The sequence below is a fragment of the Trachurus trachurus genome, assembly GCF_905171665.1.
Source record: "Trachurus trachurus genome assembly, chromosome: 17".
In the NCBI taxonomy this organism is placed as follows: Eukaryota; Metazoa; Chordata; class Actinopteri; order Carangiformes; family Carangidae; genus Trachurus; species Trachurus trachurus.
This window is the reverse complement of record NC_139900.1, coordinates 35,557,813-35,581,082: the sequence shown is the minus strand read 5'-3', so window position 1 is coordinate 35,581,082 and position 23,270 is coordinate 35,557,813. Positions and strand designations below refer to the sequence as shown.

Below are 23,270 nucleotides of genomic sequence, written 5' to 3'. Positions count from 1 at the left end.
CTAAACACTGAGGTTGTTGTTCTTGAGTCTTAATACACCACTCCACATTATACTCCACTTTTTCTGTACAAAACCTAGCGTGAGTTAATTAACTAAATTCATCCAATGTTAATACACTTAAGGGACATTAATCAAATGAAATGTGTACTTCCAGCCTCGTTTCCATGCATTGTGACAGTGTGTGCACCAGATAATACAAAGGAATTGAATGTTTTAATACAAAGAAATTCTCAACTGAGGATAACAGATTCCAGTTCAGGTTTATCTGAAAATGGTTAAATTATTGAAAAGTCTCCTTTAAACTTCTTTCTTTGATTTAGATTTACATGTCATTTATAATTATTATTATTTTACACAATGGCATAATTGAATGATGTAGAGCGCAGGCAGAAAAGGTAAGTAAGAAGAGTACTGAAGTACTGTTATTTTATTTTTTTTAGTAATTTAAACTACATATAAAGAGTTCAAAACTATGCCAGGATGCTGTGCACACTTCCATTAGTTCAGAAATCTATTTACTTTTACATGTGCAGTGGTTTGAATGGAGTTGTTCCTCAATCCATCTTCCACAGCTGACAAACTGGACCCCAACCTTCATAGAAATGATACTGATTACTGACCTCTGCTGTTTGGGTGATTAAGTGCATCACATGTAGATTTCTGCTGTAGCAAACCTACTGGAGACAGTTTAAGAAAGACACTTTTATTATCTTAAAAGTATAAAATACAAATAGTGGTTTGATACAGAGACGGAGTAGAGACAGAGAAAAACAGCAGTTAGAGAAAATGTAACATACAGGACTGTCAGGCACATGTGTAAAATGTATGTAGTGACTAAATCCAATGCAGTGATACAGCGCTGGTAAAGTAATGCTCCATATGAACACGTTTTAAATTCATTGTGTTATAAATAAATGTAGTCTAGTGTTATAAATACAATGGGTTATACATAGCAACAAAGAATTATACCACAATAATATCAATCATTTGGTACAATGACAGCAGGATTTGAACCCGACCCTGATTTCTACATGTGCTACACAGCAAATTAATCCAGAATGCTTCACATAACACCACCATAACCAACTGTCTCTATCCTTTCAGCCATTGCACCTACCCCCCCCCCACACACACACACACACACCCACACACACAGTCAGTTAACAGAGTTACATATGCTCTCGACCACTTTGTTGAACTCCTCTGGTTGATCAGCATACACGTGGTGAGAGGCCTCATTTATCAGCTGCAGGGTGGAAAAGATAAACAGAGATAATGAACAGTCAGTAGACAGAAAGTATGAACTGAATTCAAATGACACTAAGTCGAGCTGAGCTGTATCTTCTTAGATATTGACCTGACCTATAGCAGCATCTTCAGCCTGACTTGTAATTAAAGATGCTTTTAGTAATTACTTTATAATATTCAAATTGTATTTTATAGTATCTATTCTTTTATTATTCATTCATGTTATTTCACTTGTTTGCTAACATTATTTTGGCTTTTTAAAATCTATTTAAAGAGACCCAGAGGAGTTTGCTTTTGGTTATAAAAGAGTCTCATATAAATGTGGATGAATGAGTAGTTACCCACACTTAATGGGTCAATTTTCAATAAATATATCGTTTTGTCTTTATAGTTATTTTGGTATTATTATTTAGTGGTCGGCTCGCCCAGCATTTCCTACTTTCGGTTTCGCGGAAGCTGCCCGGCGGGTCATGGGACTAACGCAGCCGAATCGCTGTTTATGGTCGGAACTAATGGAACGAATCTGATTGTCTTTGAACCTCCAACTTTCATTCTTGATTAATTAAAACATTCTTGGCAAGACGTCTGAATGTCACCGTGCGCGCGGAGGCTCATGGGAAATGAAGTGTGAAAACACTTTGCTTTCCAAAACTTCTTGTAGTCCCTTTAAGATCATCAGTCATCTGTGAACACAGCACTAACCTGCTATGAACATTAAGTTGGGTTCATTGATTGGATTAACTGAATTTCTCTCTCCACTCACCAGCACTCTGGTGTGGGCCTGGTCCCTAATCTGGACCACTTTGTACCCAGATGAGTTGTCCACCCAGGACCATTTCCCATACAGCATGGTGACGGGCATGGAGGGCGGCAGCAGGTGAACCCGCTGCAGCATGGGTCTCTTGGCCCAGCCCAGGGACTCTGTCATGGCACGGAAACCGACCTCACCACTGGGAGGAAGGAGAAGACAAGGGTTAGGGTTAGGTAGGTAGGAGATGGTCGTCTTTTACAGGCATTATGCTCTGTTGTTATATGATATCTGTGATGGCGAACCTTGGGGTTTGGGCATTGCAGTGGTAGATGTACTGGGTCATGGTGTCATCATCAAACAGATCTTCAAATTTCCTTTTGAAATCAGGGCGGAATCTGTTCACCAAGCCCGGACCTGAATCAGTGACACAGTGTGAGGAGTGTGGACAGAGTTTTATCTGATACAAGCACAGCGTTAGATTAGAGAACATATCTTACCCCATGGACCTGCTGCTCTTATGACAGCCAGTGGGTTAAAGAAGGAAATCACTGTAGCGATGACTTTGACCCAGCGTGGAGGCGACGGCCTCTTCACCACCTCCGTTCCCTGACCACGACTCTCCTCGGGCGGCGTCTGTAGTCGCTCAGGGAAACCCCAGGGGTCCACCAGGATGAGATGAGACACTCTGCAAGGAGGTGTGTATTATACTACTGTGTTTCAGAATACTGTGGTTAGGAGATGCAGAGTGGTTTTGTTTGCCAGATCCTTTAACCTTACAGTAAAGATACACTTCTCAATGGACGCAGCTTGAAAATACCAGATTAATATCTGATCTGATTTTTGTTTTCGCATCCCTAATTCCTTCTGGCATTTTTCTGCATTTTACAGCAAATACAGAATTAAAGCAGCATTGATTGATTTTTTTCCCTCTGGACACTAGGGGGAAGCGGAACAAGCTACAAACAAAGAGTGAATGCATTATTCATTTAGTGGCTGCAGTGAATGTGTTAGCGAATTATTTACACATGAGCTCTGAGCAATACTGGGATTCATTTAGAGATGCTGTAAGACACAATGTGCCCTCAGGTGAACAGATCCTTGTTTTACTTTGTCTGTAAAAACAGTAAGCATGCTGGGAAATATGTGTGTTCTGGCTGAGAGTTAGATGATAAACTGCAAGCCGCTCCTTTATACATGTAAAAAGCAAAACAAAGCTACAGTTGTCAGCTGGCTTATTTTAGCATTAAGACTGGAAATGGGGAAATCAGTTAGTTTGCTGTGATTGCAGATGACAAAATCCCCCTACCAGTACCTTTAAAGCTTAATTATTTATGTTTTATATTTCGTTTAGTCCGTACAAGAACTCAAAAAAGGACAGGATGCAAATTTACATTGGTCTTTGTGCTAAACTAAGCTCTGGCTCCTCACAATTGAGTATTTTTCCAATGGAATTTATCGACAAAAGTAATTTCTTAAAATGTAAAACTATTCCTTTTCTAGTATGACATTTTAATAATATTAGCTACCATTTAAACTATGTTACCAACAAAACAGAATAAACAAAAATGGTTTAAAGAAATGCTATGAAAATAGTTATCCTAAATCAAAACATAACGTCTGATGGTTAACGTAAATATATACACATTCTGTATGTTGATACACATACGATCTCTGCAGCACAGAGAGGCGCCTGAGCAGGGAAACACAACGTTGCATAATGCAGGGAAACACTGGTGTTTGTCCCAAAAGTAGCTGTTGCTAGGTACTTTCTTAACAAACAGTACTAAAGAGGTCCGAAGGTGGGTCAGTCCTGTCACAGGCAACATGTTGGTGACACAAACTCCAACACTCAGCTGGCCAGTAGTGAAACCTGAGCACTCAAACACTCACAAACATTCACGGCTTTGCTGTTGGGTATGTTGCATTTGGTTTAGTAGTTAGCCAGTCAAACGTTATCAGCATTACTACCTTGAAGGGTACTGGATGGCATATGAGGTGGCCAGATACCCCCCCAGACTGTGCCCCAGCAGGATCATGTTCTCCAGGCCTACAGACTGTCGCCACTGTTCAATAGAGTCGACAAACTGCTCCTCTGCCTTGGCAGCGTCTGTGGGGAAGGGGGGCCTGGAGCTGCGGCCGAACCCCAGCAGGTCGAAGGCGAAGACGCGCCGCGATCGGCTCAGAGCGTCCAGGTTCCTGATCCACAGCCCCACCCCTCCTCCAAACCCATGGACCATCACCAGGGGAGTCCTGGAAGCTAGCAGGAGAGGAGGGAACTATTGTTGTTTTATAGTGAACAGTACGGAAGCCCTAAAGGGTCATACATAGGCCCTACATACATACATTTTATTTCCTCCGTTTTCCCGTGATAACGAGATAATTCATTTGAGAGATAATGAATGAAACCTGAGATTTCCATCACATGTGACATGTCATACTGACTGCCGTCTCCTTGAACACCACTGTCGGTTACGTTAAGCCTAATTCTCTAGTGAGCTGACAAACAGATTTTGTAACATGAATTCGTTCCTCACACAAAACAAAACACAAACAAACAGAACTTAACGTCACCTACATTAGTGTTCGAGGAGACAGTAGTCAGCATGACATGTCACATGTGATAGAAATCTCACGTTTCATTCATTATCTCTCAAATGAATTATCTCGTTATCACAGGAAAACGGAGGAAATAAAATGTGCATGTATGACCCTTCAGGGCTTCCGTAGAACAGAACAGAGTTACAGCTGCTGCCTCCCAATAAACACAGACTGAGACTGAGTCGCTGCCTACTGTACCTGCTGGTTTGTGAACCATCTTGTTGGTGAGAGTCAGAGTCCATATTCGATCCTGGTTTGGTAAGGTCACAAACCTGGCCCACAGGTCATTCTGTATACCTGTTATTATAGGTATATAATATATATATATAATATGTTATTGTTAGGAGTAGACAGGTTCTACCTCTTGTTATTATTTATCATTTTTAGCTATAATCTGTTTTTATTGTCGTGCTGTGTGTGACTGGTTCTATGTGAGCAGGATTAATAAAGTACATCTATCTATCTATCTATCTATGAGGAAAAGAAGAGTAACGATTAGTACGTCCGTCTGTGTTTATGCTTTAGCCTCTGACACAAAAGTCACAAGATGTCTCAAAGTGGAGAAAAAAAGACATTTTTCAGAAGGGAATGCGGTTTTAATTTATCAATTAAAGTGTGTTATTTATGTAAATTCCTAGTGGACACAAAACTAAGCACTACAACTGAATGCTTGAATACTTACAGGCTAGAATCTTGGACTCTGTGGTCTTCAAAAGGGACATCGAGGTTGGACGCCAGGAAGGCCACCAGCTCCAGACTGAATGTGGCCTAACAGGAGAGAGAGCAACACAAAGACATGAAAAAGACGGACCACGGAGAACATGTCCAGTGCTTCGCTGAATGCACAGTATGAGTGGTTCTGGTGAGAGTCCAAGGTTAAAGCTATAAGTCTGTATTATCTGTATTATCTATCCAGGAGTGTCACGTTTCACCACCATCAGACTTGACTGTCAAAGTGAGTGGCCGCCCACAACCCACTGCATTAATGTATATTTATCCTTAACTCCTAATAGCTCTTCTTTTTTTTCTTTCTTTTTTTTACTTTTTCACATTCAGGCAGTTTGATTCAACACATTTACTTGAGTTTTAATAGCTGTAGTGAAACAAACAATAAGTAGGTAAACTGAGTGTACTGTGCCCAACCCCTTCCTCTCTGCCTGGAGGTGGAGACTGGTCTGTCACCATCCATACAGCAGCTACACTTCCACACCTTGCACCTGCTCTCCAATCAGTCCAGATTTGCTGAGTCATTTGGGTAACAAGCTCACCCACTGCTGCTCCGCTCATCAGTTAGTGACAATTAAAAAGGAAAGATCCTAGTCTTATAAAATGACACTGTAACCATAATAAGAAGGATATGGTGACAATCATCCTTATTAAAGGATACAAGGGTGATACAGATAGTTAATGGTTAGGCTATCCAACAGTCAATTAGTTTAAGGTTAATTCATAGACTATTTCCTATTTTTCCACATATAATAACTTTTGTGTTATAAAGGTAGGGGGCTACATAATGTCAGAAAAGGTTTTATTTTTGTAAGTAAAAGGTCACATGACGTAAAACAGAAGTCTGATAACATCTCACCCTCTTTCACGTTTACTAACATGTAGATTCTGGTGCATTAACTCACCACTACAATAAAACGCTGTAAAACACACGAAGTGTCAAAGAGGGAAAGCGACGCAGCTCAGTGTTTTTAATGCAGCTGTAGCGTGTTATGTAAAACACAGAGTTTCTACTCAGTAAGGCTGTAGGCTACTTAGCTGTTGTTACTCACTCTGTCTCACAGTCGCTGTGTGTCGGGGCTGTGGCTGCAGGGTCCATTGGTTGACATATTCCGGTGCACAGACAATTAAATAGAGTTCATAGAGTCCCTGTGTATCTGCTTTTAAATGACACCAAGTTACAAGTTACAGCACGCTGCTGTTGTGCTACTGTTTTGTAACTCACAGAGTCCTAAATCAGCTGACCGCGCTCAAAGATCGTCGACTGAGAAGATGCATTGACATCACTGGTCACGGACTCGACCCATGGATGTATTATATTAACGACTCGACCTCTGTCCAGTAACGTTACAGAGAGTAAATACAGAGTAAATACAGCCAAGGCTCGCGTTTATTTAACCACGCTAGCCCTGTCTCATCCGTTTAATAGTGACCAAAGGCAAATGTACGTGTGTCGCCCTGCTGGTGTATGCTTAATATGCATTTGTGCGGACTAAGTTAATAATCGGTAAAATTCAACACCAAAGAGATGTTTCTCTCATTAGACCCTGTCATTCACAACGAGCCGCTGTGAGGCAGTGAAATAGGTTATAAGATAAGATAAGATAAGATAAGATAAGATAAACTTTATTGTCTTATAATACAGTTACGAAGCTGCATTTCTAAATACTGGAGGAGGGAGACCTCTTTACTTTCAGCACCTCTGTATCTCGGTGGGCGGTGCTAGCGACCCTTTAATCAACTAGCTAGCTGTTTTTTGTTCCTCGTTCGAGGGAGTCGGAATATATTTCCTGTAACACCAACGTGGCTTCCGGTTGCTGAGGACACGTCACTTATCGGACTGAGGAAGAAGAGGACCCGGTGCAGACCTAGATCTTAGTGTAAAGTAGCAGGTAACATCATGTCTAACTCGGTGCTCTCCGTGGTGTCCCGCTTCCTGGAGGAGTACCGCTCCTCGACGCCCAACAGGCTGAAGGTGGTGGACGCTTACCTGCTGTACATCCTGCTGACCGGGGCGCTGCAGTTCCTCTACTGCCTGCTGGTCGGCACCTTCCCCTTCAACAGCTTTCTGTCCGGATTCATCTCGTGTGTGGGCTCGTTCATCCTCGCAGGTAAATACATATATTATCTCTACTTCAATGTGTTTATATCTGGTCGGTGCATAACACGGGGGTAGGTGTGAAACGTGAAACGTGGGCCCAGTGGTTAGTGTTGCACTGTGCAAACATAGGCTAGGCTAGCTAACCAGGCTAATAGCATCCTGCCCCCCCCCCCCCCCCCCCCTTCACCGGTACATTAGAAACTCACTGATCAAACATCATAATATAGAATACGATAGTCTTCAATAGCATCACACACAACTGCCCGGTCAACTTGGAAACTCTACACACAGGCTAAAGTTTATTGAAGGGCTTTTGCATTAAACTGTGTCAGTGTCTTGACAATGTGTTGTATTGCAGTAGCTGAGGCCAGTGAAAAGCCTGTTCCATGACTAAATAACTTGTGAACTTGTCCTTAAATGTCATAGCGTTGAATTGATCATTGCATTATATCACATGTTTTGTTGCTTTTTGTTTAATATTCAAAAAAATCCCTGCTGGGATCAATAAAGTCATGCTAATTCTGATTAATCTGGAGTTGTTGTTGTTTTTTATCCAACTATGAATGATGATGATTGTGATATTAAGTTACATCAGATCTAAATTTCATGTAATATTTTTTCCATGTTTCAGAAGTAAAAGCTTTTAAAATCTAGCTAACACATTGAAAGCACTGTGTATCACAGTATTATTATTATTATTATTATTATTATTATTACATAGCCAAACTGTTACTTGAGGGAGAGGACTTAACACTGAACTACAACATCACAGGTCTTATATAACATACTTGTAGTCCTATAACTAACAGTTGAAAACATGATTACCGTTTGAATGATTGTGAAAATGATCACATAGAGGTGCAGGGTGTATTAAACTAACACTAAATCCTCTTGCCTTTCTTTGTTAGTGTGTCTTCGTATCCAGATCAACCCACAGAACAAAGGAGAGTTCCTGTCCATCTCTCCAGAGCGAGCCTTTGCTGACTTCCTGTTTGCTCACACTGTCCTGCATCTGGTTGTGATGAACTTCATCGGTTGACACGGACGTAGACCCGGTTTACAGTGCCCCAAACTCAAAAGGTGCCTACTCAACACATTCATTTGTCATTAAAAATCAAACAGTAAAGAGGCTGATGTTGTTGAGCTGCATCGCCACAGTGTGGATGCTGTCGTACGCAGCTGTGAGAGAACAGAACAGGTGGTATCCCTGAATGTGAGAGAGACAACAAGCATATGACCCAGACCTACAACGTCCATCTGTAGATGTAGTGTACAGTCTCTCAGTGGACAATAAATCTGCTTTTAAAACGGATATAATTTACTATGTTGCTTTTATGTTCATAAATCAAGACACATACTGTCCTTTGGGCACTCTCTGTCACATTAACCATCCATGCCAGGTGCTCACTTATTTCTCAGTGGAGCAGCTCTATATAGTAGATGAGATAAGGCAGACCTCCGTCTCACTTCTCTGGGGAGATTCACATGATACCACATATTGCTTTTCCTTTGCTAGAAACCTGTTATTAAATGTTTAGACCAGCAGACAAGGGGAAAGGCCATACTGTGTTGTTGTTGTTGCTCGGTTGCTTCTTAATAATCTCCTCCATAACATCAATGTCACTAACCCTGCCGCCTCTTCTTTTTTTTCCAAAGATCACGAGAAGAGAAGTTATCAAATCTTCCCTTCAAGACAGGATGCTGCATCTGCATTTGTGTGGTTCCACCTCCAGCTCTGAGTTAGTTGCCTAATTGTCATATGTGATGCAGTACAGTTTTCTTACTGATAAAATCATTGATTTGTTTCATTTTTTTGTAAAAATTTGTTAAGCATTCCTTTTTTGCACTGACACGAGGAAATAAAACAACTGAAATGGTCACTTTGTGAGTACTGAAGCGGTTCTTGTGATAAAGGGTTGTCCTGCCAATTTATTTTCAATTATAATAGAAAACATAAACTGATCCAGGGGAACTCAATCGGGTGACAGAAAAAATAATGATGTGCTCAGACTATTGCACATAGTGTTCCTGTTCCCAAACAGTCAAAGATCTGAATCACTTTAATCATTGTTCCGAGTAAACAAGCATAATTGTAAATAAGAATAATGCAAATACATATCATAAAGGAAAAAACACTACACTCACATTAAACAACAATCACTATCTCCCTCTATATCTCTTTTTAAAATACAATTTTAAATCTATCATATGAGGCAATATGACTGTCAGCAGAAGGTGCTGTATGACCACGTTATCTCTCTCCAGCCTTTGTTTATGCTGCTAACCTCATGTTGAACTACGGTAGTATGAATTTGCACAATATGATAATGAAGCAAGCAAAATTAAAATACAGTAAGCAGGGTGTGCAGGTGAAATGAAGAAACCCGGAAAGGTTTAACCTGTATTATCAGCAGCAGCTCTATATACACAGCCAGACTTTCAATATCAGTGTTGCTGGAGTTGTGTCTGCATTTAAATTTGACAGTTGCAGAAAAGATCAATTATCGTTTAAAGGGCAGTAGGCAGGAAAAATACAACATCCAAATGGTTATTAAAAATAGCAGAAGAGCTCAGTGCACGGTAATGGAAACTTAAGTACATCTGCAGAGGAAGTGCATTTAGGCTCCATCATAATTTGCAGGTGTGCCATTTGTCTGTCACAGATTTAGTGACTAATCACATGTTGCAGGTTTCGATACACACAAATATCTGAGAAAAAATGTTTCGAAACAAAAATAGAATATACTTAAGGGTTGCTTCTGCTTATTATTATTAATTTTTTAAAACACATTAGACGCACAGTGTGAGAATATCTTGTTAGAATATCTGTCATCAGAAAAATATACCTACTTTTAATTGCATAATACATCCGACCAGTTCCTCCACCACCGTCCCCACATTGTAGAACTTGTGATCTGGACTCACTGATTGGATCATTCCTTACATTGATGACTACATTACAGTGTTTCCTTGAAGCAGTGAGGGAAAGGTGTGTGGGGTGAACTCCTTCCACTTGGGCAGCAGGCCCAGAGAACATTACCCCCCAGAGCAACGTAAGGGTCTGCTTCTCTGATAGAGTCAAACACTTTCCAGCTCAGTGGCTTTAAACTGGGGTATTACAAATGCTCACTTACATCTGTCACAGAATGCAGTCATAGATTTGAGGTAGTTTGGTCTGACAGATGTGTTCGGGTTGAGCTGGGTGTGAAACTGCCTTGCATACAGAGATGAAAAATATGCTGAACCAAATGCATGTAAGTTTCACCTGTAAAGCTTTGATCCATTCTGATTTAAAAGCAGATATCTGCCTGGCTCTACAGATGACATTAGCAGCATTCCTTTTGAAACAGGGGTTAGCATTAAGTAGCAGGAGAGGTGAATCTGGGAATGTAGAGTCAAGAATTTTAATATACATGACCCCAAATAATCAAAAGAAAGAGTTGTGTTTACCAAACTTCTGAAGGAGGACGTGAAGCCACCTATAAAGAGTTCTGCAACAGTTACATTTTATATTATCCCATGATAGATGCAAGTGGTCAGAGAGGATTCAAACTCAAAACAACATAAAAGTAAAATGGGAGTTTTATTGGATAATCCTGTTATTAAATGTATAACTGATGTATTTACATCAGAAGATCGTCACTCACATTTTAATGTTGTTGTTGGTCAAACTACAGCGCAATTAAGTTTTCATATTGCACGGTCTTATTCAAAAAGTACAAAGTTTCCCTCTTACATGTAAGAATCCAGCATATACAGTATCCTAGCAGTATTATCAGAAGTAGTAGTATATTTGATGCCAAACAAACTCACAAACTGCTTTGTAACAAATGAACTGCATGCACCAAGGCTTCACATGAACGATATAAAATCAATACATAGATGTCAAGTGTGATGGAATAATGAGAGAATGATAACAGAAATAAAGGGATATAAAAGAAAATAATTGATTGAGCTGGATTACACAAAGGTATAAAAGTATCATGAAAGTCCAGTGGGTAAATGTTCTTTGTGCTACTGTCCAATTGTGATTTTTCTTTTTTGCTCTTTCTTGGAGGAATAACAGTCATCAACTAACATCAGTTTTGAGCGATGGCATATTGGGCAAAGTGCTGGTATTACTGTCAAAGCACTAACCAATGGATATTACAATCCCAATAACAAAAACAAACATTAGGAGGCATCATGGCTCCATTTTGCTTAAATCACATGTATGCAAGTTGCTCATCATTACAAATGAAGATGTTTCAGAGAACGAGCAGTGTTGGGAATGATGGCAGAGAAACTGATATTTTAATCAGGTTTTCTTTCTCAGACAGAGGGAAAGATGTGACTCCCTTGATTAGTTTGATGCCATGATTCACAACAAACAAAATATATTTCAAGTCTTGTGTGAGAGAGACAAAGAGAAATGTAAAACCAGTCTTTCACAAAGCTGCAGTGAATATCTGAACATATTACAGGATATGACTGGCGGGAATTATTTCCTTCTTGAAAGTTATTTCTGCTCCTTAGATCAACCAAGTGAAGTTCCTGAAAGTTATTTCCGTTCCTCAGATTAACCAAGTTAAGTTTCGATTCGGAGGTCCGCCTACATTCTTCCTGGAAATGGGCGACCATATAAGGCTTTTTGGGCAAAGACAAAAACATCCCTGACACCCTTCACAGAGCAAATTGAGAGGCTTGGAATAATTGTTTGTTAATTCAGTGGCTGAGGGGCGTGTGTGTAGAGGCTTAATCCAACAAATGAAGACTGGATCAAATCCAATGTGTTCAGGCATCAAAATCAAATAATTTCATTGTAGCCTGCCAGCTGAATTATCTGCATTCATGGGGGGTGGGTGCACTCGGCGTTTGGTAGCTTTGGAGAATAAGCTATAAAAAAGACTACTGAAGTAATTAAAAACAAGAGACGCATCAGTGAGAATTACGTGTTTTAGCTTAAAGGAGTAATTTGACATTTTTGGGAAAGAGTTAGATGGAGAGATTGACACATTCCTCACATCTGCACACTGAAAAAGATTCATAGCTGCAAAGTAATTAGTGTAGAACAGCCCCATGGTGCCTTAAATCTTGTTTGTTTATTCTGTAGAAAATACATTAAAATGAGATGGTATATATGCACCATAGACATGTCAGTTCTGCTACTGATGGGTTACCTTACACAGAGTCAGGCTGTTTCCTCTTGTCTCCTGTCTTATTGCTAACATAACCAACTGTCTGCTGGCTGTAGCCTATATAGCCTTTATGCCCATTTTTCAAAAAATAATGGAGGATTAAGAAATAAAGACGTCAGACTAAGGTCTTTTCTTCTCATTTTTTAATCTCATAGAGGTTTACTCCACTTCAGGAGCCTCTGAAAATATAAATAAATCCCAGTTTAATCTTTGATAATATAAAACATGCTTACAAGTGGGTCACTTCACAAAAAATGTAAGCGTTTCCAACCTTGTACCAAGGATACACTTCTTCAGTTCAATACACACTGATTTTACACGAGTAGATAGTGAATACAGTTTAAATGACCTGTTTGCTTGAAGCAGTGCTCCTCGAAGTGAGAGGGTTGTTCTAGTTAAAAGAGGAATAATTGGTAAATAACACAATAAAAGAATGAGTCTGTGTGGTAATGCGTGTCAGTTGTCTTCATGTGAAAGTATCTCCCACTGTTAAAATCTAACTGGCGCTTACATGGTTAACATCTGGAACATCTGGATGCAACTTGCGGTCACATGACCAATAGGAAGTGGGCCTTGCGGAACCTGGAGTCTCTGTTTACACAAGGGGGAGAAGTATCTCGGTAAACCTCAGACTAACGCTGCAACATGCCACGGCTCCTCGTACTCACTCTCAGCCTGTTACCATGGATACCAGGTAATAGACTGCTGAGGTCACACACTCACAAAGCCTGTTGCAGCTGTTTTTTGCTTTAATTCTTTGGATGATTAATGTTTATTCCGAGGTAGCCTCATTTTATTATGGTGCAAATACTACTGCTGCTGAAATGATTCTCATGTTTCTTTTCTCTATAATATTTTATGACTTTTCTATGTTTTGCATTTGTTGAAGACGGACTAGAAGGACTGTTAAAGTTGCCATTTTCTGCGGTAACCAGAGAAAGATTTCATGTTTTTTTTAATCTTCCAAGCTGCCGTACTGTTTGCCCCTTGGCAAGAATATGTTTGATGTTTATTTTGTCAAGTCTTCAAAAGCCTGTTATATTTGTCCCCCCAAATCTGTATTATAGAGGGATAATCCAATTTTGGAATGAGAAGTATGGAAAGGGAACTTAGAAGAGGAAAAGTGTTTTGTACAGAGGAAACTGAAACCATAAACTAAGTGTTGCTCAAGGCCATTTCCCCCATTACTCAATCATAGATAAGAAATGTCCACTGTGTGTTACTGTTCTGCTCTGACTGCAGCGTGACTGAAAGTTGAAGTTCAGACTTTCACCCATCTCCTCTCTCCATCAGCCTTTCTCTGTAAGGTGACGACCACGGAAGAGTTTGCAGTCCTGGAGGGTCGATCCCTCACCGTCCCGTGTCATTATGAGCCACAGTATGCCAGCTATGTGAAATACTGGTGTCAGGGGAGGATGAGGGAATTCTGCACCAGCTTATCCCGGACAGATGATCCCCGCTCGGGCAACCCGGCTGTGGACAAAGTGAGCATCGTGGACGACCCGGTCCACCTAGTGTTCACAGTGACCATGAACGACCTGACGGTGGAGGAGTCTGGGTGGTACATGTGTGGCATGGAGATAGGTAGTGCATGGACTGCTGATGTTGTGGCATACACTAACATCAAGGTCATTCATGGTGAGTAATGATGGTAGTGATTTGAACTCAAGAATCATTATTTAACCTTGAAGGGAAAAAAATCAGATGCTCAGACGCTTTAATACAAGTTGATTTCTCTCCTGCAGGTATGTCGGTGGTGAACAGCCGACTGAGTGGGGTAGAGGGGAGCAGTATTACAGTTGAATGCCACTACAGTGTGAAATACAGGTTTGATTTCCCCCATTCCCCGTAGTGTAGCACTGTCAGTTACCTGTGTATTTTACCACCCCCGCCTGGTCCCGTGCTGAATCATCACATTTGAAAAAGCACAAACATCTCCAGAAATGTGGTTATTTTTTCTGAAATCTTCCATTGCAGTCAAAGTGCTGACGGACAGCAGCCCTGACTGACTCCTCTGTGCCTGCTTGCCAACAGAGACAGTGAGAAGAAGTGGTGTCGCAGCGGAGACTGGAGCTCCTGTCTGGTGACGGGTCCTGAAGGGAACTACGAAGACACTTCAGTGGCCGTCAGTGATGACAGAACTGGTTCTTTCACTGTGACCTTCAAGAAGCTGCAGATGAGAGATACTGGCTGGTACTGGTGCGCTGCAGGACAGCAGCAGGTCTCCGTGCACGTGCTGGTCACACCACAACCCTCAACAAGTAGGTCTTAAAATGAGTGTTATTGTTTAATTATTTAATATCAGTTAGCTTCATTACTGTTTTGCATATCATTGCTCGTGGAATGAATGAATGATTTTTATTTTTATTTCGTGTCATGCCACCACTGTGGCCCATCCCATATGGGATTACAAGACACATTTAATAAGACTAGACAGTCCTTCCTGTTGGTGTTACCTGCCACACAGGTGTGACATAAATAAACAACTTAAGATTACTTTCAGTATTCAGCTATACTATACATCGCTCTTCGTCTCATTGCCCTTATCAAGAAATAAAGAAAATGCGAATATATTCAAATGAAAAAGATGTTTTAGCTTCTCAGCATCGTCTAACCACACAAATGTGTTATTTGGATCTAATTTACTAAACAATTTTTGTCTTATAGAGTCATAAAGAGGACAGTAGAACACAAAACTAATTTCATTCTCCACCTCCTGGATGTCACATAAGTTACAAATTATTTCGTCTTCTGCTGTGCCGACGTATCTGCCTGCCTCGATATGAAGACCAAGAATACCAGCTCTCAATAGAGCACAGGGATCTTTTCTTTTTAGACTAATTATACAAAACAGAGTTTTCTGGGCTAAATACCTGTTTTATTTCACAGTAAGTACGCAGCTTTGGTTTACCCCAAATATCTAATGCCCATTGTGGATGTAGTTGATAGTGATTCTTAGTTGAAGCTACACCAGTCAAGACTTTTTTTTTTATCAAAAAGCAATATTGATTCTGTTTGTTTTTTGGGTCTATGTGACAGCAGAGGAACAAGCAAATACAACCTTGACATACTGTCACCTGACTAAGTTTAAAAGCCAACATTTTTAAGCAAACATCTACACATCACTATCATTCCATTAAAACTGTGTTTTTGACCCCCTGGTGAATGCAAATCTAATATTCACTTTCCATTTAGGTTTCCACCTCATTAGCTGCTAAATGTGCCTCTTTTTTCACCAGTTCGCTAACATCGACTATCTGCTGCTGTTTTGGTCCTGCAGACAGTTTACAGAACATTTTTTGCTAAAAAACAAAAGGCTGAAGACAAGGTTCATGAGACCAGTGAGAGAGGAACAAAGTGGTTTTGCTGCAGGCAGGACAACTGAAACAATGACTATAATGAGCTCTATTGAACACTAAAACACCAACAGAGCTGGGGGGGAGCCGCGGCGCCGGGTGATGATTCTGTCTGAGGTTGTCACTGTGAGCAACCATTTTCACACTATGCATAGTCATTTGAGTCTTTGTTACAGTAATATAAAAAATGTTGATTATGGCTGCTTTAAAAATATCTCACACACCCAGTACATCTATTAAAAAACTCTGTGTAGAGCCGTCAGTGGAGGCCAGCCAAGTCATTGCACTAGATGACAATCTGACTCGCCACTTGAACCTCTGAAATGCCACTGACAATTATTTATACCAGGCACTGTATATTTGAAAGAAATAATAATTCCCTGACTGTCTGTCCTTTTCCTCCCTACGTTAGTTTGCAGCTGCTAAAATGAGAAACAGCCAAGTGTGTAGCATTAAAGATCAATAGGTGTTTGTGACAGATGGCGGACGCTCTTAGGTCTAGCGGTACACGGTATTGATTATCACAAGTCACTTATCAAGAATATTGATGATAGAACTCTGCTGCTCTCCTTATAATAGTACATCATTTTTCATCTCTTTATGTCACATCTTTATCCGCAGCGAGAGTGGCTGTGACATCTTCACCTACTACAACTCAGTCTGTTGCGCACCTGCCTCCGCCGAAACCCATCACTAAGGAGTCCTGGAGCAGTCACAGGTCAGACTGAAGCACTTTTTCAGATTCATACTGTATATTCTCCTTTTTCACCTGAATTTCCACATATAATTTCTGTGTCAGTCCTTTATCACGGCTTTGATGTTTGATGTGATGTGTCCACACTGTTAGCTATTATGGATGCTTATCTATACCATCATGATGGAGTTCACCTAAGTTCAGCTCAGCCGAGCACAGATAATGATCATACCATTCGTGCCAAGGAAAATCTATCAGTCATCATCTTGGCCGTCGTGTGACTGTGAGAACAGATGCGGTGAAAGCCAGAGCTGCTTTTGCTGGACTATCTGTTCAGACTGCTCCGTGTTTGTTTTTTAGTCACATCTTGGAGTCTTTGCTGGTGTGTGCTTCTCTAATGCTCGTTGTGGGCTTGGCCATACTGGCAAGAAAGATGTGGAAACTACACAGTAAGGCATCCTCTCATTCCTTTGCATTTTTTAATACTAAATCCAAGCAGAATCATGCCAGTGACTGCTTCAGTACGTTAGATATTTGCATTTTATATAGTATGTGGCTAAAGGATCATCCCTTCGCATTTCTAGAGCAGGATCCTATGCTGCGACAAGTGAAGGAGATGAAAGCGAGGCTCAATGTAAGTCCCAGTCAAAACATCTGTCACTATTCTGTGACACATTTAAAAACACCATTATTAACTTCCTGCTTTCCTGGTGTTTATTTTTCTTTTTGTCTCCCACAGGGGTACTCAGGGGATGTAGGTGACCTCCAAGATGCTACTGTTGTTTTCCTTAACCAAAATTCCCAGGACGTACATACTAAATCTAATGAATTTGTTACTTTTCAGTAGTCAGCACAGTGTCTATTGTTACTCCCTGTAACTGAATGTAATTTTTGTTTGATCACTTCTCTTATTCTACTACCTTTCGTATGTTATACCACATTTAGTTAATGCTTTCTGCTCAGTAATTTTGACATGGTTCCTTTATGTAAGATTATCATATCATATTCATGTTGTCCAGGGCCATAACTACCACTAAGAACACACATACATCTCTTGCTAAAACTGCATATATTTAGTCTGATTTTTTATTCTGTACCTATATTTAAAGTTGATTACTTTTGGCTATCTGGCTAAATAATGTTTTTCCACTTTGTACTTTATAATGTGGTGAAATTGAACATATCATACATTCAGCTTCATTTTCTCAATACTTATTAAATAAACATTATGGAAATGTCTTATTAATTAAAAGGGAAATAAAAGTTCAACTTTATTGGGCTGATTGTTTGTACAGCAGTGTCTATCTATCTATCTATCTATCTATCTATCTATCTATCTATCTATCTATCTATCTATCTATCTATCTATCTATCTATCTATCTATCCATCTATCTATCTATCTATCTATCTATCTATCTATCTATCTATCTATCTATCTATCTATCTATCTATCTATCTATCTATTGTTGCTAGCTAGCTGCTAACTTTGATAGAGCTAGGGAAAACTAAAGAGCCTGATAGGTAATAAAAGGGTCAGAGGAACTACCAGGGAACAACTGTTGCACATTACCGTAATAAAATGTCCTGAAATGTAACAGCACTGAATCAATAAGTTTGGAACATTTCAAAATATTAAAATGTTTTACAGTAAAGCTTTTCTTTTCTTTTCCGTCTATTTAGGATCCACATATCTACAGCAGCCCATGTAATTACTTGTATTTTAATTATATCAGTACTTACCATGACACCATAACTGTCAGGTCTAATGACAACAGTGGCCATGCACATTGACAGTCCCTGGTTTACTGCACTCTGTGAAAGATGGACTTTGATACGATGATGGAAATTGTTGCCAAATGGTTGTTTGTTGCTTTTTGTGTGGCTTTTTTGCCTCTTATTTGATAGCACATAGTGAGATAGACAGGAAAGGGGGAGACAGAGAGAGGGGGAATGACATGCAGGAAAGGTCTGCCCGACGCGGGACTCGAACCAGGGACGCCTGCGTTGAGGACTGTAGCCTCTACATGGGGCGGCTGCTTTAACCACTGTTTAGCCCCGTTTGTAAATGAATAATATCAAGACAGTAAATGTCCCTGGGCACTGGCACCAGTCAGGTTTTGTTGCGCCAGATTATTTCATAACACAACAATGAAATGGTTTATTAACATTTCCGCTTGGATGCATCTGTGTTACAGAGAATTTCTGGCAGGAAAGGCTGATGATACGAACATAGTTATGAGATATGGGATTTTCTTTTAAGAAAGAAATAAGCAAATTAAAACATGAATATATTAGAAGTAGCTCACAAATGAAAACAGCTCTACATTTCATGTCCGGACTGTCTGTTCTCAAACCGAACCTCAAACGGTGTGTTAGAATTGTAAATTCAACAGGCTAATGAGACGACCACAACAGCTGTGTAACCAGTAGAGCTTTTAACACTGAGTCATAACTGGGTCTCTCACCTTCACATGAGCAGGGGCCATGTTTTTGATTTTGGATACAGAAAAACATATTTTTGTCAAATAAAATACCAGACTCAGTGTTCAGTGGCTCAGTATGCTCAATGTTCATCTATTAGACATGTGTGAGTTCTGGTCTGTAGTCTGGTTTTGTATAACCCATATCTCACTATAATGGTCAATTTATGCATTTAAGAAAACATATAATGTAATGTCACCACAGGTCAGGGAGCTATCTGCCACTTTTCTCTGCCACTGAACCTGGTTTCTCAGCAGGAGCAGGTGGCAGTGATTATTGCTTGACAAGAGCTTCACCCTCATTGTCATTACTGTAAAATAGAAGAGGTTATAATGCACCATCTGAACAGCGCTGCATCTTCAGAGCAGACTAAATAAAAAGGCTACAATGAGTCACTATGGGAAAGTGAAAGTTAGCGTGCTGATTTTTGGAAGAAGAAAAAAGACAATAGACAATAGTTGACACTGATGTTGCTTTTCACTGCTGGGGACAGCTGTTGGTGAATTAAAGAGTAAGATTTAATCCTGAATTTAGAACTATTATTCTAAACTGATGTAACCAGTTTGGTGTCTAGTGTAGCGTGTGTTGCATTTTGACAGGGCATCTCAGTACCGTTGGTGATGATCCCTTTTTATTCTGACAGAAAAGGGAAAAAACAAAAGCCTCGAGTCAACTGCGATCCTGCAACTTAGCTTTTACACAAAGTAAATGACACAATAGCAACTATTGAATGTAATTTAGGAGAAAGGCTAAAATATGGATGATTGGTATGTCGCTGAATTCTCTGCAAAAGAGGAAAGATGGGATGGGGTTGTATTTTACGTTTTAATGTTGAAGTTGTTGAGTGAATCACAAAACCTCTTCTATTTTTACCATTCTGCATCCAGTTGCTTACTGTCAATAGACTTGACTGAGTCATCTGTAAATGTATTTATATCTCCATTCTGGGCAAACCTCCATCATCTCTCTACATATTTCACAGATATCATCCTGTCATCAGTATTCTCAGATCATAGGCAAAATGTTGGCCTTCCTTACGTATGGACAGAAATGGGAAAGAAAGGCTTTGTGTTTTTTCTGCTTTGTGTTGCCACATATTAAATAGCTAAAGAAATTCAAGTTGCGAAATCTGATATCAGAAGTTAAGCCTGTTTTTAAAATGCCATGGTAAATGGCTCGTTGTATCTGTTCTGAGCTTATTTTATCCTTATCGTAGCACTGTTATCTGTTTTTAGGATTGTTAATCCGTGACCTGATTTTTTTCTGCAACTTTTAATGCTTCAGTCATGTTTTGATCTCACTTACACAAAAGAGGCTTCCAACTTCAGGAAGCCCTACCTGGTTAAATAAATGCAAGTTAAAATGTTAAATTAGAGCAATGGGGGTGAATACAGGTGATTTTCATACTATTATGATGAAACTTAATTCATTAGATGGTTTAAGCTTTTATTACTGTTTATTGACATTGACCACTTGGAAGTAATTTCATTTCTTAGTCTTTCATTCACCACACTTAGTCATTCTTGCCTTTTTTAATTAAATCTAATGATTGTCTTGCTGTAGCTCTGTGTGGAAGAAAATATTCTTACGACAGTCTCCGTGAATGTCATGGTTAGGTGGTGTTTTTATGTTACAGCAGCATCGCCAAGGTTTTTGATCATCATATTTTATTTTTAAAGAATATTTTGATAATTCTATTCTGTTTTATTCTCTGTATAGCCAACCCTGGTCTGGCTCAGCTTCACATTGTGTGAATGTTACAGGGTCTCAGTCATTAATCTTAATGCTTTTCAAGCGAAATCAGTTCAGCCACTAGATGGAGGTCAACCCTATATGAAATATGCTCTTTCCATAATGTATTTCTGGCATTGGGTTTGTGTGTCTATTCATGCACAGAGAAAAAGGTTCCCTCTTTTCTGATCAGACACTCTGTTGAGAAAACGATGAAATGCTGGAGGTTATTGTCAGCACCACATATGGAAAAACACAACATTTAAACATACATTCACCCCCCATGCACCCCTCCCCCGAGTGTTCCCGTTTGAGGGGACCGACAATCAATACATTTGTACTCACCTTGTGAACAGTGGCTGCGGATAATAAGGCATCAGTGGGGAACATGGAGAGCAGGCTGAAGGATAAGCAACTCTTCTATGCTCTGTGACAACTGGTTATGAAGGCCAAGCTTTGCACAAGTGTACATGCACCCCATTAAATACTGCACTATTCTTGTTCACCCAGGACCCAAGTGGACCAGAGCATTAGGATGCTGCTTAATGAGGATAAAAATAACAATTTCACAGACTATAAAAAACTTGAAAGGCTGTGATATGCGGCTATTCTGTGGATGATGGAGACTGTCCAAGAGCTGGTATAAAGCCTAAACAGTTGTTATGATTTGGGCCAAAAAATGAAATGCATCCATGTTTTACAGAAAATATAACAACCTATAATGTGTGTTAGTTCAGTTATTCAATCACAGCTCCTCCACCATAAGCTCAACTAAACTGTGGGGGTACTTGGTGTTATTACCAGTTATTATCTCACTTTTACCTGTGTAATATGTAGAATGTAGATTCACCAATGTCAGATTTGGAAGCAACTTAATTACTGCTTTTGTCCAAAAATGCTTTTCCATTTGTGAGTCAGTGAGGACAAACATGTTGCCTGTTACAGTTCTGTTTACTTGACTCATTCTTATATCAACAATGACCCAATGTACAGACCTTCATACTGTAATTTAAAATAAATGTGTGATATAGAATGTTTTTTAAAGCCCTGAGCAAATAGAGAAGCAGACTGAGCCAAAGATGAGTAGTGCCATAATGGGAAATACAACCAAAGGCACTGGCAACCTATAGGGATATTCACTGTATCTGTACTGTCTGATATGTCAAATATTTGTCCTCGATATCAAACAAAGATACAAAGATCATGGATTGAATTAAAACATTTATTTGGTTAAATTATGAAACACTGTTGAAGACACAATTTTGTGATGATTTAAGATCTTTGGCTAGGACATTAAGATTTTCTTAGCCGCTCATGAGATGCAATAATAACAGAATACAAATTTCATACATAAATTCATTATCACTAGTTTTGTTTTACTTTACATTTACACATACATTTGTGTATTTAAGAACCGAAAACCTTCTTAGACTAATAGTTTGACATTTCCTCTCAGGCTTCTCTCTGGAGCTCTAGTAAGAACAGACCAGTGAGCCAATCAGGAGAGAGGCTCCAAGCTCTGAATGAAATCACACAGTTACAGAAGTGCTGACGGCTTTTTTTTTTTATGGCTCTTAAGTTACAAGCTATGTGCATTTGTCTGTGAACTAAGCACTTTGATCCTTTCACACATAACAGCTCTGGCCTTGGTAAGAGTGGTTGGACAAAGTGGATGGAGTTATCAACTGAACAGATTCCTGCACTGATGAAGACTGAGATGCTGTGCTGGACTCATAACATGTTCTTTTATAATGACATGACAGTATAATGTATTATGACTGCCTCATATGCAATTATAATTTGTTATAGGGATTCATTTTAAGTTCTTCAGACTTATAGTAGAGACCGAGTTGGATTTCTTCAATAGCAGCCGAATAGCCGCTTCTCACTGAAATAGTCATGGAAAATGCCAGAGGAAAAAAATGTCTGTTTTGACCATTTTCTGATGGGGCTACGTCAGGGTTCAGCTGCTTCAACAATGAGGATCGTGATTTTAAATGTCATTGCAAGCATAGAGCAGAATTCCTGCAATATGGTCCAACTGGGTCAAGAAGCATTGTGTTCTCATTGTCTGTGGAAAATACATAGCGATAACAATGAGCACTGAGGATGGAAAGAAGCCTATCATGCATATGACAATGACTATCTCTACTTCCCCAGAAAAGGAGGAAAAAAATATGAAAAATAGTCTCTCAAAAGTTTGGGCCTATTTAGAGTAACTGTTTTTAAAATGAGCTGCTGCCTCTTCCATTGTTTTTTATAAGCAGGCACATTTGAACACTCCACAGCTGTTTTCCATATTAGGAAGAACAAAATATACCAAAACATAAGCACATAAAAATACCAAAAGTACAGCTTAAAACTACCCTTGAATGATATGAATCAATTATCAGTAGAGTGTTCTAT

General features: G+C 39.6%; 3 protein-coding genes across 4 annotated transcripts; 2 read left to right on the top strand and 1 right to left on the bottom strand.

Annotated features, from left to right (window-relative positions):
- Nucleotides 1–695: 695 nt before the first annotated feature.
- Nucleotides 696–6,563, bottom strand: abhd4 (abhydrolase domain containing 4, N-acyl phospholipase B). Its single transcript, XM_083990618.1, has 8 exons — nt 6,376–6,563; nt 5,280–5,365; nt 4,796–4,894; nt 3,968–4,256; nt 2,497–2,684; nt 2,302–2,413; nt 2,012–2,198; nt 696–1,246 (listed from the first exon to the last, which is right to left on the bottom strand). Exons 1-8 carry the CDS (start codon nt 6,420–6,422, stop codon nt 1,157–1,159), a joined length of 1,098 nt encoding a protein of 365 aa, XP_083846744.1. The 5' UTR covers nt 6,423–6,563; the 3' UTR covers nt 696–1,156.
- A 553-nt stretch (nt 6,564–7,116) lies between these two features.
- Nucleotides 7,117–9,304, top strand: dad1 (defender against cell death 1). Its single transcript, XM_083991174.1, has 3 exons — nt 7,117–7,434; nt 8,333–8,504; nt 9,081–9,304. The coding sequence occupies exons 1-2, from the start codon at nt 7,224–7,226 to the stop codon at nt 8,461–8,463; spliced, it is 342 nt and encodes a 113-aa protein (XP_083847300.1). The 5' UTR covers nt 7,117–7,223; the 3' UTR covers nt 8,464–8,504; nt 9,081–9,304.
- A 3,863-nt stretch (nt 9,305–13,167) lies between these two features.
- On the top strand, nt 13,168–17,925 carry pigr (polymeric immunoglobulin receptor). 2 transcript variants are annotated; one of them, XM_083991570.1, is made up of 8 exons: nt 13,168–13,295; nt 13,895–14,239; nt 14,347–14,428; nt 14,636–14,862; nt 16,579–16,675; nt 17,012–17,100; nt 17,241–17,285; nt 17,391–17,925. In XM_083991570.1, the coding sequence occupies exons 1-8, from the start codon at nt 13,247–13,249 to the stop codon at nt 17,411–17,413; spliced, it is 957 nt and encodes a 318-aa protein (XP_083847696.1). In that variant the 5' UTR covers nt 13,168–13,246; the 3' UTR covers nt 17,414–17,925. The 2 variants fall into 2 exon arrangements, with proteins under 2 accessions (XP_083847696.1, XP_083847695.1); XM_083991569.1 differs by having other exon boundaries at nt 17,236–17,285.
- The last annotated feature ends 5,345 nt before the right edge of the window (nt 17,926–23,270 follow it).